Here is a 14,946-nt window from a genome sequence, read left to right on the forward strand (position 1 = left end):
ATCACCCACGTACATGAGTAGTGGTGTAGTGGTCTAGTGGTGCAGTTAGGGCATCTCCAGCCGTTGGCCCCCCAGGAGGGGCAAAAAATCGCCCCCTGGGGGCGCACCGGCGCTAAACCGCGCACTGGGGGCGTGATGCCCCCCAGTCGCGGCCCCCCACGGGTTTTTAAAAAAGTCAAATACGGCGCAAACACGACTCAAATTTAATGCAAACATCGGCGAGTTCGTTCAAATTTAAACATACTTTGCAAAAAAAGGGGAAAACTACCGCGGGCTACCCCCGCCGTCTCCCTCGCCGCCCGCCTCGCCGCCCGCCCACGCGGTTCTACATGCCGAGGAGGCGGTAGAACCGCGTGTAGTCACTGTCGTCGTCGTCGTCGTCGCCCCCGCCGACGCCTCCGCCGTCCCTGCTGCATCCCTCCCCCGGTTGACGCGGCGGGTTGGACGGTCCGGGGGCGTCGTCGTCGTCATCGCTGAGGACCACGACGCCGTGCTCGTCCTCGTGCCCACGCTTGCGGGCGGCGATCTCCTCTAGGGCCCGGCACTACCGGACCATCTCGTCACGGAGGTAGTCGTCCCGCGCCCACCGCAGGGCGTCCTCGTCGGAGAAGCCACGCCGGGCTATCTCCTAATACTCCACGGGGAGGCCGGGCTCCGGCTTGGGCTCCGGCTTGGGCTCGACGAGGACGAAGCGGCCGGTGGGGGAGGCGTTGTCGCCGATGCAGACGCCGGAGTTGCGGGTGCGCGCGCTGACAGGCGCCCTGGGGCTCCGGCTTGACGGGGCGGAGGTGGAGGCAGGGGGAGCCGCCGGACGAGGAGGAGGACCCCCCGGTCTCCATGCGCCTCGGGGTCCAGGAGCTTCCCCGGCGGCGTGCGAAGGACGGGGGAGCGGGGTACTCGAGGCGCGGTGTGTTGCCGCCCTCGATGTACTCGAGGACGGCCTCCAACATGCGCCCGGGCACGCCCCACCACCGACGCCGGCCGACGGCGTTGAGCCTGCCGGAGGGCTCGACGCCATTGGTGGCCTCGAGCTGCTCGGCGTGGCGGCGGCGGAAGTAGGGCTCCCAGAGCGGGCTGTCAGGGACGTACCGTGGCCCCTCCCTCGCCGCACGCGGCAGGGACGAGCGGATGCGTGCGATCTCTGCACGCCGCGCCGCGCCAGTGGGTATCGGGGGCACCGGCACGCCGCCGGCGCTGATCCTCCACGCCCCGGGTACCCGCATGTCCGGCGGGACCGGGTACTCGGCCTTGAAAAGGAGGCGAGCCTCGCTCTCGTGAAGAGGGCGGCGACCGAAGCCGTTCGCCGTCGCGCCGTCGCCTGGGAAGCGCTCGGCCATGGATGTTGGAGACGGCGAGAGAGAGGAGAGGGAGGAACGACGACGGCGAGAGAGTACGAGTCGCCGAGTGCGCTGGGGCGCGTCTTATATAGGCCGAGGCGCCGCCCGTGCGCGAGCCGCCGTGAGTACGCGTGGCGGGCGAGGGAGGGCGAGGGACGTGCGTCATCCGGTCTTCACTGCGCCGTCCGTGAGGCATCAATGGCGCAGGCTGACCGGCGCGGCAGCTTTGGCATTGATTCGCCGCGGGAAACGAGGCGATGAGGACGACGAAGGGGCGAGAAGAGGGTAGAGTCGCTGACGCGGCGGGCCCGCGGCTGTTTCGCGCCAAAACAGTTCGCCCCGGCGCCCCCGGGCGCCCCCGGCGCGCCGGGTTCAGGCTGAGTCCGCCGGCGCTGTTTTCGGCCCAAGCCGGTGAAAATCGGGCTCCTAAGGCGCGACTGGGCCGATTTTTCGGCGCCGGCACAAAAAAAACGCTTAGAAAGGCCTTCTTGGAAGCGCGGCTGAAGATGCTTTTAGCTACAGTAGTGGTGCTCGTCACCTGAGTTTCCTCCTGTACTTATACGGCCTAGACAGATCAATGCAAAGTGTGTTGTGTCTCATCTTTCTTCAGAGGCAATCGCCAAGAGGCGCCTCCCTCGCTCCGCTGCTTTAACTCTCTCCAAGAAATGAGAAAGGATAGAAATGAAAATAAACAAAAAGGACAAAGGGAGGGCAGGGGACGGACGTTAACGGGCTGGCCCCGAAACTAAAGTGCTCGCGGTGCAGATCTCGGCATGAGATCGAACGGCCAAAAAATTGATTGAAGGCCAATTGTAAATCAGTTGACTGAAAAATAGCCAAACCGTAAAAAAAAAAAAACACCCCCCAGGGCATGGGTCCCACCTCAGGCTCAGGGTTCCCCGCCGAGCTGTCACCGGAGCGGAGCCCGCGCGCCCTTGCCTATCGTTTCCCAGCCCGGTCCCCTGCGGATAAAGAAAAACGAAGCGCAGCCCCTCACAGCCACGCCTTGGTCCGTCTCTCCCCCTTGCTCTTCCTCCTCCTCCTCCTCCGGCCATACCGGCCGGAGGCACGCCGTGCGGCTGACCGTGGGGGCACGCTTGGAAACTCTGCTGCTGCGAATGAGGTGATGTACCTAACCAGGCTGGCTCCTTCACTTGTGTTTCTGCCGCCGAGGCTGCGAGAGGATGGCGCTAGCTAGAATGAGTTTCCACCTCTTGTGTTTTGCTCAATTACGCCGTGGAGATCACCGGACGGCGAGCTCCGAACGTCCGCGTGCATCTCGCCCCCCTCCTCCAGTCTGCTGGGCGCCGAAGAATGGACGCCAACAACAAATTCAGGGATGCATGCGTGCTCACCTCACCTGCCGATAGATAGATAGTAAAACTGTTTAAGCAGATTTTTTTTTTGCCAAGTGAGATAGATATGTGTGTTTTCCTTTCGTTCCAACCCGCATTACTTCAATATTAAGTACAGTACAAGTATAGCAAGCAACACTGAATGCAGAGTAGGTTTGTGTTCTGCATTTTGTGCGCTTCATTTGGTTTCGAAAGCATCATTCAGAATCATGGCATCTGAATAAATCCTGACACTACTGGCCAGGTTGAGGAGCATATAGCGGTGCTACAATGCTACAAGACGGCATACAACTGACGCCGGCCTCCACTTCCAACAGCACGGGCAAGACAAGAAACAAGGGGAAAGAGCTCAACGGATCCGCCTCCACGGTAAGCACCGGATTGCACCGGAGTACTAGATAAGAATGACAAGCAGCTGTGACCACATCTCAGTTCTTGCCTGCACATTTCGAGATATAGGGCGGGGGAAAGATAGATATCCTTGGTGAATTTTGTGTGATCGACTTCTCTACTCTTTCCGTGATTTTTGTGCCCATATTGCGCCTGCTCATCTCAAACAAGTCAAGGGTTTCCTTCTTTGGGTGCTCCAGGAGGAGGAGGAGAAGCGCCAGGGCAATGGCGGCGACGCGCAGCCGCCGCCGGCGAGCACCTGCACGACGTGCGCCAAGGGGCACACGTGCCAGGCCGTGGTCAGCCGGACGCGGGAGATGCGCAGCCTGATCGACGCCAAGAAATCTCACCAGGCGCAGGCCCTGTTCGGCCACCTCGCCGACGAGGGCCACCGCCCGTCCCTGGTGACGTACACCACCCTGCTCACCGCGGTGACGAACCAGCGCGCGTTCGAGGCGATCCCTTCGCTGCTCGCCGGCATCGACGCCGCCGGGCTGCGGCCGGACGCCATCTTCTTCAACGCCCTCATCAACTCCTTCGTGGAGGCCGGGCGGATGGGCGAGGCCACCAGCACCTTCTGGAAGATGAGCCGCCACCACCCGGGCTGCCGCCCCACCATCAGCACCTTCAACACGCTCATCAAGGGCTTCGGCATCGCCGGCCGCCCCGACGAGTCGCAGCGCATCTTCGACATGATGGCCGGCGGCGACGGCGCCGGGGTCGCGTCCACGGTGAGGCCCAACCTGACCACCTACAACATCCTGGTGAAGGCGTGGTGCGACCACCGGAGGCTGGAGGAGGCGTGGGGCGTGGTGGGCCGGATGCGGGCGCGCGGCGTGGAGCCCGACGTCGTCACCTACAACACCGTCGCCAGCGCCTACGCCAAGAACGACGAGACGTGGCGGGCGGAGGAGCTGGTGGTGGAGATGGTGCGCGCCAGGCTGCGCACCAGCGAGCGCACCTGGGGAATCATCGTCGGCGGATACTGCCGGGAGGGCAGGCTGGAGGAGGCGCTCCGCTGCGTCCGCCAGATGAAGGACGCCGGCGTCCTCCCCAACGTCATCGTCTTCAACACCCTCCTCAAGGGCTTCCTCGACGCCAACGACACGGCCGCCGCCGACGACGTACGCACGTGAGCTCAGAGCGAGCTCAGAGCTCACAAAACTCGATTGATTCTTGATCTTATGATGTGCAGGTTCTCGGGCTGATGGAGCAGTTCGGCATCGAGCCGGACATCGTGACGTACAGCCACCAGCTGAACGCCTTCAGCTCGCTGGGGCACATGGCGAAGTGCAGCAAGGTGTTCGACACGATGGTAGAGGCCAGGATCGAGCCGGACTCGCAGGTGTACAGCATCCTGGCCAAGGGCCACGTCCGGGCGCAGCAGCCCGGCAAGGCGGAGGAGCTCCTGGAGCGGATGCGCCGCCTCGGCGTGCGCCCCAACGTCGTCACCTTCACCACCGTCATCAGCGGCTGGTGCAGCGTCGCCGACATGGACAACGCCGCCAGGGTGTACAAGAAGATGCGGGACGCCGGCGTGCGCCCCAACCTCCGGACGTTCGAGACGCTCATCTGGGGGTACAGCGAGCAGAAGCAGCCGTGGAAGGCCGAGGAGGTCCTCCGGATGATGCAGGAGGCCGGCGTCAGGCCGAAGCAGAGCACCTACAGCCTCGTCGCCGATGCGTGGAAGGCCGTCGGCCTGGTCAAGAACGCCAACCGCAACCTCGGTTCCCCCGACGACCGTCGTCGCCCCGCCCCCAACGCGAGCGATCACGACGAGCCGGACCGCCGTCCCGACGACGACGACGACAAGCTGCAGAGATCCGGAAGAGCCAGTGAGCAGGCAACGAGTGATCCATCATCACGTGCCAGTTTCGTGCAGGTGACAAGCGCGCTAGGGACAGGCAGGGCTGGAGACTTTGCATCGTCGGCGCCGCCGTCGTCGTCGTCGCCGTGGCGATCGTGTCAGCTCCGACTGCGATCCTCGGGGTTTTGCAGGGAGCGAAGGCAGAAGCAGGGTGGGCTGTACAGTCACAGCATCAGCTCAATCAAGATGGTCTTCCTCAGTTAAGAGGCGGCCATGTTTGCTGTTCAGCACATGTACACTACTACCTGTAAAACCCAATTCTTCCCCAAAATTTATCTCCTGACCGTAGATGCTGGTCATTTTTGTATGATTCTGCACACACATTGGTCTTCGATTCAGATGTCTCACTCTCACCATTCCACAGATCAGACTCCCCTCAAACAGCATGTGTGATCTATGATACCAACTGAATGCTATGCTCTCAATCAAACACTGATGCTGGAGAATTATTAACCAGATGGTTCCAATGCCATGAACGACCACAACAATATCTACACGATCACAACCATTATACGCTCTTATACTTGTCAAAACTAACAACATCTCAAGCAATAGATTACCAAATCAAGAGTAGCTGCAAGCAGTCTGGGCGATCATGATGGGCTTGTCGGTGAGAGAGCTCACAAGAACCGGGCATCGCACACGCTTGGCGTGTGTCACCCTGACAAGCCTGCCGATGACATACCCTCTCGTCCTCACCGCCAAGTCCACGGTGAGGGGCACGCCGTCGGTGTCGGTGAGGACGAAGGTAGCCCCGGCTCCGTAGAGCGGCGTCTTCTCGCCGTGCAGGGTCACCGATGCGACGTGCCGGCTCTTCTTCGGCTGGTAGAACTTGTCCAGCTGCAGAGCAGCAGCAGCAGCAGTAGGAGGCGGCATTAGCTACCGGAATTCTGACGGAGGAACTTCAGAAAGCGGAGTTCCTCTCTGATGCTTTTTGGCGTGCTAATTACCTGACCGCTGGCGATGGGTATCTGGGAATAGTAGAGCTGGATGGAGGTGGAAGAGACATGGATGCCGAACATGGTGGAGGGGTTGTGGACGTCAATCTCGAGCGAGCAGTTCATCGTGACGAACTTGGTCGGCACTCCGGTGCCGTCCGTCCCTTCGCCGGCGTAGAAATTCTCCACTCTCAAGCTCTGCACAGAACCAAACAAATTCTAAGGTTGTGTAATAGAGGGAGATACTGAATTTAAGGTGGCAGAGATGAAATGCACCTTGACGAGGACGCTGGGTTTATCATGGCGGGCGGCGCCCCAGACGACGAGGCAGACGAGGGTGAAGGCGAGGACGAGAACCGAGAACCAGAAGGCGGCGACGCAGCTCCTGGAGAGCTCCCGCTCCTGGTCCACGCCGGCGTCCTCGGCCTCCTCCTCGTCAATCACGTCCACCTCGTGCCACCCCTTGCCGTGGCCGTGGGGGCGCTTCCGGGTGGCGGCGGCCCGGCCGCCGCCGGTGAGGTTCCCGGAGAAGCGGCTGGCGGAGGAGGCCCTGGAGTGCGGGCCGATGGAGGACTGGTGCGACGGGGAGTCGAGGGGGCTGTTGTACACGGGGGTGGCCTGCGTGGACGAGGACTTGTCGCCGTCGTCCCGCGAGTCGCGCGACGGGCTGACGACGTAGTAGGCCGCCCGCTTCGGGGACCGCGACGGCGACGTGGTCGCCAGGCTCGTCACGTCCGAGTCCGACGTCGTGTGCTTCATCGTCCCGTCGCGCGGCGGTGCCACCAGGAGGAAGGATTTGATTTCTTGGAGAAGCTCACTGGCCTGAAACGCTTGTGGAGCAATGAGATCTTGGAGGGCAATAATCATCTGAAGATTGCAAGTTTGACGCTCGCTTATATGGGAAGAAAAGGGAAAACGTGAACGCTTTTGGTAAGAATTGCAATAATTGAAGGCAAAATTTTGACGCGCTATAATTGAAGAGAAATTAAGAGTGAACATTGATTGAGAGCGGGACAAAATTATAATCTCGTAGACCAGGATTGTTTGGGAATTATTAACGTAGCACGTCGATGAAATCATAATCCCGCGCAATTGCGTCAGCATGTCACCAAAGAAGAAAGAAGAAAGAAGAAAGAAGAGAATTGATCATCAGTTGTCAATGGACCAACTTCTCTGTAGCGCACGAATCAAATCGATGAGTTACGTAATCGGTTGGTTTCGACCGCGATCCCAGCCGGCAGCCGCGACCGGACCGCCGGAGAAGTATTTTTCTGAAGAAAGAAAACGAGACGCGGGCAAGATATCGATGATCTCATGCATGATCTGACGTCCGCCCCGCCCCGCCCCCCAGAGAAGAAGAAAGAGGGAAGGAGAAGATGAAACGGCCGGTACGGTGGTCGCTTGGATGAGGAATGATGATCGAATCATTCGACCTCTCTCCTCCAAGAAGGAACGGGATCAGGCGCGCGGGCCCTCGCCTGAAGAAACAAGAGGCGGGGAGAGAGAAAGAGATTGGCGGGAGCACTCGCCTGTTCTTCGCCCACGCAGACGCCGATGGAAGCGGGCGGCGCGCGGAGGGAGGCTGCAGTGACGCGCGAGGAGCTCGGGCTGGGTCTGGGGCTCGAAACGGCTCGTCAAGTGGCGCCGCGTGCTCCTGCATGCTCCCTCCCCCTTTGACGCATGCAGCTGTTCGAGGGAGGGAGGGAGGGAACGCTGCTTGCTTGACCAGGCGCCCTTACACGTGGGCCCCACCCAGTGCGCGGGGCCCGCCTGTCAGCCCCGGAGCGTGGAAGACAGCTGCTTCTCCTATCTCTCACTCTGTACAAGACGGTGATATCAGCTGGGTCCGAAGCGGTCGATCGAGCGGTCCGTGCCGTAATGCGAAACAAACTGCAGACGGACGGTCAAGGAAACGTGGGGGCTTCGCCGAGCCCGGGAAGCAGCGTCCACGTCTCGTCGCCACCATACACGGTACGCCTACACATACCCTAGTATAGCAGAGAAGAAAACCATGCCATGTACCGCCGCTCAAGGATCAATGTATGTATGTACGTACGAACGTTCTTGGCTCTCGCGACGTGCCCAACCGCCCACTCGGTCCATCTGCCGCAGCTACTCCCTCTGTTTCTATTAGTTGTCGCTTAAACGGATGTATCTAGCACTGAAATACATCTAGATACATCCATTTCAGAGACAATTAATATAGAACGGAGGAAGAGTACATCTTAATAATGGATCCATCCTTCGTGCAGTGCAGTCCATCACGCATTCACGCGTGTCGCCCGGTAGGGGATCGCGACCTGTCAAAGGATCAGACGGTGTACAACGGACACCTCAGTGAGGATACCACAGTGCTGCCGGATCCCAAAATGTGAAATGGGGTACTCCTCTCCTCACTCGGGCCATCGTCCACTATCCTGTGCGTGCGCGTTCAATGCTCCAGCCATCCGTTGAGCGGCCATGATGATACGCTGCCGCTGGGCTGCATTTCCTCGACCAAGGAAACCGGCCGGGCATACTATACATAGCACGGCATCGGCATCGACACAAGATAACAACTCCAGCCCGAATACATGGCACCGGCATCGGCATCCCAGTAAGAAATCAAACTTATTGACCTTTCTTTCTCGTCGAATGTTCACCGACCGAAAACAACAGATTTCAATATGATCCCCAAACAGAAAACATCTTGTCGTGCTTCACTTCTTCATATCATATACAACGCACGGCGGATTATCCTGATCATCATCAGACAACCGGAGTCAGCAGCGGCTTCTTCAGAACATGCGCCTCCAGGTTGCCCAGGACCAGGTCCGCCATGGCCTGGCGCGTCTCGTGCGTCCCGCTCCCCACGTGGGGCACCAGCACGACGTTGTCGAGCGTGAACAGCGCCTCGGGCACGTTGGGCTCGTCCTCGAACACGTCGAGGCCCGCCCAGCCGAGGCGCCCCTCGACGAGCGCCGAGACCAGCTCGGGTTCGTCAACATGAGGGCCGCGCCCAATGTTGATGAGCAGGCCCTTGGGACCCAGCGCCTCAATCACCTCACGGTTGACGATGTGCCGGGTCTGCTCGTTCAGCGGGCAGGCCACCACAAGGATGTCGCTGTTTGCCGCCAGTTCGACCACGCTCGGGTAATAGGTGTAGCTGGGGTAGTCTTTCTTTGTTCTCTGGTAGTAGTTGACTGGGCAATCAAAGGCCTCCACTCGGGTGGCAATGGCAAGCCCTATCCTGCCCAGCCCGATGATGCCCACCCTCTTGCCACTGAACTGCAACAGGATAAACAAAATCTATGAGAAAAACGAGCCACAGATGTTCTACCTGCTTAAACAAGGAAATATAAGAAAGAAAGGATCCAAAACGGAATGCCGAGATTGCATGCCCCGACCACACACAAAGGTACCAGCAAGTGAAGAGGGACAGATGCAAATATCTCTGTAAATATATGAATAAACTTTGGAACTGATGGTCTTATTTATCATGGTTGATTGCATATCAGACATAACATATGATGTCTTCCGAAAACAATAGATAATGCTGAGTTCATAAACTAGACAAAAAACCCAGAGTTTGGATTACAAACTGTTAACATCTGGGAATCCCAGTAACAATCAGATGACTGGGGTGAGTAAGGGCTTATTAAGAGCATGTGCCTCTAAATTCTTCAGAACCAGGTCAGCCATTGCCTTGCATGTTTCTTCTGTATCACTTCCTACATGAGGGACCAAAACAACATTATCTAAACTGAAAAGTTGCTCTGGAGCAAAGGGCTCATGCTCAAACACATCAAGGCCTGCTGCTCCAAGGCGTTTCTCAACAAGAGCAGACACAAGCTCAGGTTCATCCACATGTGCTCCATGCCCAATGTTTATGAGCACACCATCTGGTCCTAGCGCATCCATGACCTTACGATTGACAATGTGATGCGTCTCGGCATTAAGCGAACATGCTACAACAAGCACGTCACAATTGGCTGCCAGGTCAACAACATTCGTAAAGAACTTGTAGTTTGGAAATGACTTCTCTGATCTTGAGTGGTAACTGATTGAGCAACCAAATGCTTCAGCTCTTTTTGCTATGGCTAAGCCTATCCTGCCAAGCCCAAGAATGGCAACTCTTTTACCACTGAACTGCAGAGAAGTAACGAGAGTCGGTTATCTTTTGCTCTTTGGGGAAACCAAATCTACTATTAGGATCACATGCACCCCCAACCTTTATATCTACCACAAAACAGTAACCAGCATCGTCAGCTATTTCATGCTTTCATAGGACAGCCGTTAGGCTGATATCTCATCATTATAATCAGTAGCAGATCAATCTTGCAAAGGACATTCTCTCCTTGAGATAGCTGCATCCGAACTCTTTTGTTTTTCAATGCAGGTGCTACCCCCAGCCTCCACATCCATTGATGCGCGCAGCCAAAAGTGCACCTGAATGTGTTGCATTGTTTAACAGGATTCCACTCGCACTGAAGATGTCCTTCAATGTTTTAAGGGAGCAGGAAAATGGCACGGTGACAAGAGCATATTGCACCATACAGTTCATGAAAAGTTCTGGTGGGTATTATCATGGAACCCTTGGTTGGTATGATGCATAAACTATCTACTTAGCCATAAAACACTGGAGAACATGACAAAACATGTCGCTATCAAGAATAACGAGTCGACGAGTCAAGCCAAGGTTGAGACTCATAGACTAATCATGACTGGTCTAGGCTAATGCTGGACTAGTCGACATGGTACTGTAGTACTCAACTACTAACACATAGTACAGTATACAATAAAAATTGAATGCATGGTTAGTGGATGAAGAACCTGAGGCTCTGCCAATTGTAGTAGCTATTCATCAGGAAGTGGATGAAGTAATCAACTGTTCACCTATCTTTCCCAAATTTCCCTAAAAAAAACTTGTCCCTCCCAAATTGAGTCGATCGACTCAAAAACCTAGACTAGTCTGGACTAGTCGAGGACTAGTCGCTCCACCGCTCAACTCAATAAGCTAGTCTACACGAAGAAGCTAGTCGACAATCTCATAATTCATGGTTGCTATAAGAATCCTATTTGTGCTACTATGAAGCAATGGTCAGGGAGGAACAAATCATGGTTTCCAACGTTTTCTGATCATCCATCAGCCTTGGTATTAATACGATTCCAAGTGACGGGCTGACGGCACAATATGGAGATATGCTACAACATAAAACCTCCAGAGCCATGTGAATATGTCAAAAAAGAACCAAAAAATCCCTAACCTAGTAAGAAACTGATATTAAATAAGAGAAGATAGGAACCACATCACCATATGTGAGCCATCCTAAATCAGAATGCTCACTAGATTTCTAGAAAAACCCTGCGGCTACAGCACTATAACTATGTGATTCCTCCACATCTTATATTTAAGTTTTTGGACACCAGCATACAGCTTGAATCAGCAATGAAGAAGGTCAACATTTTACAGTCAGGTAGTACAAATTTTGATCTAATAGGATGCATTTCACCGCTGAGCAGTGGTGAGCAGTCTTTTAAGAGACTGTCATAGATTGCAACCTAAGCTACTGCAAATGCCTTCGAACCACGGCTTCCTCAAATGATATGACTGACATGGCATAAACTAAGGATAGTCGCAACCTAAGCTACTCTCTCAAATGATATGACTGACATGGCATAAACTAAGGATAGTCGCAACCTAAGCTACTGCAAATGACTTTGAACCACTACTTCCCCATTGATATGACTCACATGGTAAAGAGAGGCAAATGTACTAAGTTACTAACTACCAACAATATTTTAGGAAGATAACCAATGATGTGCCAAAAAAAACTGACAAGGATCCAATAAAGTTCAACTGTTTCTCCTTTCTACCTGTACTAGATTTTGCTCTCTGCAATTTAACATCTCTGTATTGCCTATTTCCCTTTCGTGCATTCATATTCGCTGAATGCCCACTGCTGTGTTATAGTTCCTTTTCCAACCAAGTTATTGCCGTATTCATTTTGACAGAACCGATACCAAGTATACACACTTTATGATTAAACCAAAGACACCAAAGCACTAAGAGCGCACTGAATTATTGGACTGGAAAATATAAATGGAAGTCAATGGGCAAGCATCGGAAACCAACCCGCGTGGTGAGTGTGTAGTCCCCCTTGGCCTTCCACAGGCCGGCGCGCACGTAGCGGTCGGCCTGCGGGATCTTCCTCAGCGCGGCGATGGCGAGGCCGACGGCGAGGTCGGCGACGTCGTCGGTGAGGACGTCGGGGGTGTTGGTGACGCGGATCCCGCGCTCGCGGCACTTGGGGAGGTCGACGCGGTCGATCCCCACGGAGAAGGAGGCGACGATCTCGAGCGACGGCAGCGCGTCGATGAGCGCGGCGTCGGCGTTGTAGCTGGCGTTGCCGACGACAGCGCGGATGGCGGAGGCGTTGGCGCGGAGGAACTCGGCGCGGCCGTCGGGAGGGGAGTCCCAGAAGCGGAAGAGGCGGAAGCGGCGGTCGAGCTCCTGCTCCAGGTAGGCGTTCATGGGGTGCAGCAGCAGCACGCCCAGGGACTCCATCGCCATGGCCGCCGGGGGCACCGAGGGCGGCAGCGGATGCGGCTGGCTGTTGTGTGGTGGGTGGGTGGGCTGCTCCGCGGTGGCTACTGGTGGGGAAATGCTGACGCTCGACGCCGGCCTTGTTTGCTAGCGTCTTATTATCCTCTATGGGCCGCAGGTTGCAGTCTAGCCGGACAAGGACGGGCGGCCTACTGAGTTCGAGGGATGATGGTTGAGTCAGCCACCCTAATTTTCAATTACCTAAAAAAATGTCCCAAAAAATTACCTAAAAAAACTAATTTTCAAGGTAGATATGTTTCTCCATGTGAACAGGATGACAAATGAATAAAAGCTTCACGAGATGCCTAAAAAAGATAGATATACTCTTTTTTATCTAAAGAAGCAGATGTTTTTGTTAGATCGATCTAATTTTCTAGAGTTTATGTCGCTCTAGCGGATCCCTGTCTAACATAGTCTTGACCTGAACCCGTCTCCCTTATATCCATCTACTCGGCTGGTTAAAAAACAACAAGCATGATTACTCAGCGTTGATGCAACCCTAGATCGATGAAAGTGATTTTAGAGACGAGCGTCACCCACAAAGCACAAGCCCACCTATTTTCACCATGGCTTGATACAACAAAGGTCAAGACCTCATTCGGATTTTTTTTACCTCATTCGGGGTTGGTCTCACACGAAAAAGACGATCTCCGTGCCTTGTACAAACTCTTCATTCTTCCACGACACTTGAAGGTTCATCGCTTAGAGGCGCACACCCTGCAAGAGTGAGAAGCAAAGCAAAGTCACATGGATGAACTTCTTAAAAGATTTTCAATCAAACTCTCTCATGAACTCATAGAATCTCTCCCTCACAAGATAAGCTTGAAGCAGAGCGAGACTGAGCACAAAGATAGGTTCAAGAATGGGAGGGGGCACTAGTAGAAAAAAGTCCATTTGTCCCGGTTCGGGAACCGGGACTAAAGGGTCGGTACTAAAGCCCAACACCTTTAGTCCCGGTTCTTACACCAACCGGGACAGATGGGCCTCCACGTGGCCGTTGCGGCTTGCCCAGGTAGGGGGGCCTTTTGTCCCGGTTGGTAGCACCAACCGGGACCAATAAACTTCTACGCGTCAGCAGTTCAGGGGCTAGGTTTTTTGTTTTTTTTTTCTGAAAGGGGGGGTGGGGGTTTTGAGGGGTTTTGTAGGGTTAATTTAGGGGTTTCATATATTGTGTTAGCTAGCTAATAGAGAGAAGTGTCCTCTCTTATCTCCCATTCAACTCCATTGGCATTGAACTTTCGTTCAAAACCAACACCTTGATTCTTCCGGTGCATTCCTTGCTTGCGCACAATTTCCTCGAATTGCTTACTCCCGACAAGGCTTTTGTACACTCCTTTCTCTATAATTCCCTTCAATAAGCTATTTTCTTGCTCAAGTGTAACTTGGCTAAGAGAATCATTAGTGGAATCAAGAGAGCTACTAGAAGCAACAATATTGGATTTAGCATGATCATTGTTACTACTAGAGGAAGAATCTTTCTTGTTATATTTGACATGAGGCATGTAAGTGGATAAGAGTAAACGCTTGGCAATGTAAGAAGAACTTTTCTGCAGAGATCATCATTGATTGCCTTTAAGAACTCATGCTCTTGCTCAAGATTGAGCTTTTCAAAGCGTAACTTCTCATGAGCTCTTAAAAGTTCTCGATGATCTTCGAAGATAGTGTCATGAGCTAACTTAAGAGTTTTTAGTTCTTTAGTTAGAGCCTCAATCTTCTCCTTATCATTGTCATTCGTTTTATCTTGATTAGCATGATTAAATGGTCTTTCATCATAGTATTCATCACTAGAGTTGTCACCAAGCAAGTCATCACCTAACAAGTCATCTTCATCACTATTTAAATCAACATACTCGGGGTGTGTTACCTTAGGACCTTTGGACATGAAGCATCTTCCAATTCCTTCATTTGGTGAGTCAAATATGTCGTAGGAGTTGGATGACACAAGTGCTAGACCGGCAACACCTTCATCTTGAGTTTCTTCGGAGTCGGAGTGATAACTTCTCTCGGAGTGGCTGTCGGAGTCGGAGCCGGATGCCCATTCACCAACATGAGCTTGATGTCTTCGTCTTGTGTAGCTCCTTGATGATTTTTCCTTCCTTTCCGAATCCTTGCTTCTCCGTGAGTATCTTCGTTCATAACGATCATCTCTACTCCTTCTCTCTCTTGGTGGTGATCCTTTGCTTCTTCTTTTTGGAGAATCTTCTCTTCTCTTGTAGGGAGCCGTACACTCATTGGAATAGTGTCCGGGTCTTCCACAATTGTAACAGTTTCGCTCTCGACTAGAAGATCTTTTGTCATTGTAGGACCTTGACTTGGAGCTTCTATCTTTGCTTCTACTCTTGTAGAACTTGTTGAAGTTCTTCACCATTAAGCTCAATTCTTCATTGAAGTCTTGTTTCTCACTTGATGATGTAGGGGCTTCACATGAGGCTTTGTAGGCACCACTAGATTTGTTGTGAAGTTCCTCTTTATC

General features: G+C 54.1%; 4 protein-coding genes across 5 annotated transcripts; 2 read left to right on the plus strand and 2 right to left on the minus strand.

Moving 5' to 3' along the window:
- The first annotated feature begins 2,272 nt into the window (after nucleotides 1-2,272).
- On the plus strand, nucleotides 2,273-5,312 carry LOC125542578 (uncharacterized). The gene is made up of 4 exons (XM_048705659.2): nucleotides 2,273-2,460; nucleotides 2,937-3,061; nucleotides 3,283-4,206; nucleotides 4,278-5,312. The coding sequence occupies exons 2-4, from the start codon at nucleotides 2,963-2,965 to the stop codon at nucleotides 5,151-5,153; spliced, it is 1,899 nt and encodes a 632-aa protein (XP_048561616.2). The 5' UTR covers nucleotides 2,273-2,460; nucleotides 2,937-2,962; the 3' UTR covers nucleotides 5,154-5,312.
- Nucleotides 5,313-5,395: 83 nt separating this feature from the next.
- On the minus strand, nucleotides 5,396-7,593 carry LOC125542579 (uncharacterized). 2 transcript variants are annotated; one of them, XM_087546661.1, is made up of 4 exons: nucleotides 7,417-7,593; nucleotides 6,164-6,709; nucleotides 5,900-6,085; nucleotides 5,396-5,789 (listed from the first exon to the last, which is right to left on the minus strand). In XM_087546661.1, the coding sequence occupies exons 2-4, from the start codon at nucleotides 6,644-6,646 to the stop codon at nucleotides 5,514-5,516; spliced, it is 945 nt and encodes a 314-aa protein (XP_087402787.1). In that variant the 5' UTR covers nucleotides 6,647-6,709; nucleotides 7,417-7,593; the 3' UTR covers nucleotides 5,396-5,513. The 2 variants fall into 2 exon arrangements, with proteins under 2 accessions (XP_087402787.1, XP_048561617.2); XM_048705660.2 differs by lacking the exon at nucleotides 7,417-7,593 and having other exon boundaries at nucleotides 6,164-7,394.
- Nucleotides 7,594-7,765: 172 nt separating this feature from the next.
- Nucleotides 7,766-9,181, plus strand: LOC125546742 (uncharacterized). The gene is given in 3 exon segments (XM_048710889.2): nucleotides 7,766-7,858; nucleotides 8,640-8,901; nucleotides 8,904-9,181. Coding segments are annotated over 3 exon segments (633 nt in total).
- Nucleotides 9,182-9,348: 167 nt separating this feature from the next.
- LOC125542580 (glyoxylate/hydroxypyruvate/pyruvate reductase 2KGR-like) lies at nucleotides 9,349-12,546 on the minus strand. The gene is made up of 2 exons (XM_048705661.2): nucleotides 12,003-12,546; nucleotides 9,349-10,015 (listed from the first exon to the last, which is right to left on the minus strand). Exons 1-2 carry the CDS (start codon nucleotides 12,438-12,440, stop codon nucleotides 9,497-9,499), a joined length of 957 nt encoding a protein of 318 aa, XP_048561618.2. The 5' UTR covers nucleotides 12,441-12,546; the 3' UTR covers nucleotides 9,349-9,496.
- Nucleotides 12,547-14,946: the final 2,400 nt, after the last annotated feature.

The sequence above is a fragment of the Triticum urartu genome, chromosome 3A (genome assembly GCF_056163025.1).
Source record: "Triticum urartu cultivar PI428250 chromosome 3A, HENAU_Tu73, whole genome shotgun sequence".
Lineage (NCBI taxonomy): Eukaryota > Viridiplantae > Streptophyta > Magnoliopsida > Poales > Poaceae > Triticum > Triticum urartu.